Below are 1,876 nucleotides of genomic sequence, written 5' to 3'. Positions count from 1 at the left end.
AATATAAAGTGATGCTCATCAAATCAGCTGACAAAATTTCGCCCATCTGTTCATGGCTCATATATTGTCACACAACACTGCTTTTTATTGAGCTTGTTTCTCTATAGCAAAACAGCAACATCCGAGCAAAATGTGGTTATGTTTTCTGAAATCCGTGAAATAATTATTCAGTCTAAACTACAACTAGCAATTACACATACTGAAGCATGTTTTTAGAATATCATTTTTTTTTTAATCACTTTAGCTGGGATATCGATGGAATAAACTCAAGAATGCCATTTTAGAAAGACGTTAAATACGGTTTCAAGAAATGACTGCAGAAGATTCTCCAGTCTGGTTTCCAGTCTTTGTCACCGAATTTCTTGTCATATCGATAATCAAAACGTAATGTTCGAAACTACGAGCCTTCGAAACTACTAATAATTATTATTGTTATTCTCACTGACTTTAGCCGGACACAAATAAATACTAGAACGCCATTTCAGAAAGAACGTTGAATTCCGTTTCAAGAAATGACTACAGTTTATTCTCCAGTCTGGTCTCCAGTCTTCATCACTGAATTTCTTGTCATATCGATAATCAATGCCATCACTATCGCCGCCTTCGCAAGAATCCGCCGTCTACGCAAGGGCAGTACGTACCTCATAATAAACCTGACTGTGGCTGATCTACTGGTGGGTGCCGTGGCGGGACCACTGTTCGTGTTCTGCAAAGATGAAAAAAGCGACGGTTTTACATTACCGCGACTTATTCTTTGGGCTATTAAACTCACCTTCCCAATAGCTTCTCAGGTCAATCTTTCCTTGATATCCTTAGAGCGGCTACATGCAACACTTTTTCCCTTCAAACATTGCTTGATAAGGAAATGGCTTTATTTTAAAATCATCGTTGCAAGTTGGCTTGTATCTTTCTTGATCGCCATTGTCCAACCCATTTTACTGCGAGGCGCATCACATTACGCATGGGCATCATTTAGTGCTGTCACTTTACTTGTCCTAGCAGTCTGTTATATGATTATCATTGTGAATGTTCAAAGAAGTCCTCGTTCACAACATCATGGTTCAATTCACAAGGAAAGAAAACTGTCAGTAACATTACTGATGGTCACTGGAGTTTCCGTTCTCACCATTGTGCCCCTTGCTGTTTACAAGTCGATTCCATTCGATCTACAGAAAAAATTGTCCAATGCATCAGGGGTTGATATGGATGTTGTGCTTTTTGTCATTTATTTGGCGAGTTCCATTGTGAATCCTCTTGTGTATGCCATACGAATGCAAGGGTTTAGAAAAGCCATAAGAAACCTTGTTTGTAAAAGTACGGAGCCCACCAGGGTGAATCCGTTACAACCCCATACCATGCCGTAAACTTTAAACAACAAGCATGAAGTGTGGAAACATTTCCATGTTACTCTGCTATTGACGTGATAAACATTTCATAAATGATTCCAGTTGGAAACGCAGCAGTAAAATAAGAGCTAGGAAAATACCTAAATAAAATACGGATTATCTACTAAAATAATAACCGGTGTAAAAACTACGTTAAGATAAGACGTAATATTCCATCAAAGCATTACACAGGGTGAATAACAACTGATAAAGACTGCAATGACAACTGTCATGAGTAAATTTGTTTTAGTATCAAGTTAGACTTTCCCACCGTTGTGATCAAGATCGATCCTGAATTTCAAAGCTGGCACTGATCTCAATGAGTGGGTTGCAGACTCGTGCAAGTTTATTATCGTTTCGCCAAATGAACAAACATTCTGGGAAGCACCTCGCATGGGTACTCTAGTCCCGTTCGCGAAATCATTCTCTTTTCTTTTTCTTTTAGTTTGTTTTTACTATTTTAGATATATGTCATGCGTATACATTCTGTT

At 38.3% G+C, this 1,876-nt stretch overlaps 1 protein-coding gene across 1 annotated transcript; it reads left to right on the top strand.

Moving 5' to 3' along the window:
* The first annotated feature begins 250 nt into the window (after positions 1-250).
* Positions 251-1,364, top strand: LOC145499284 (uncharacterized). Its single transcript, XM_081478780.1, has one exon. The coding sequence runs from the start codon at positions 513-515 to the stop codon at positions 1,362-1,364; it is 852 nt and encodes a 283-aa protein (XP_081334906.1). The 5' UTR covers positions 251-512.
* The last annotated feature ends 512 nt before the right edge of the window (positions 1,365-1,876 follow it).

This window comes from Orbicella franksi, chromosome 10 (assembly GCF_964199315.1).
Source record: "Orbicella franksi chromosome 10, jaOrbFran1.1, whole genome shotgun sequence".
NCBI classification, from domain to species: Eukaryota; Metazoa; Cnidaria; class Anthozoa; order Scleractinia; family Merulinidae; genus Orbicella; species Orbicella franksi.
The sequence above is the reverse complement of the archived record's forward strand: the minus strand, read 5'-3'. Positions and strand labels throughout refer to the sequence as shown.

What these genes read in the sequence shown, in the direction of transcription:
- LOC145499284 (XM_081478780.1), top strand. Translation starts at nt 513, where the DNA reads ATGACTACAGTTTATTCTCCAGTCTGGTCTCCAGTCTTCATCACTGAA.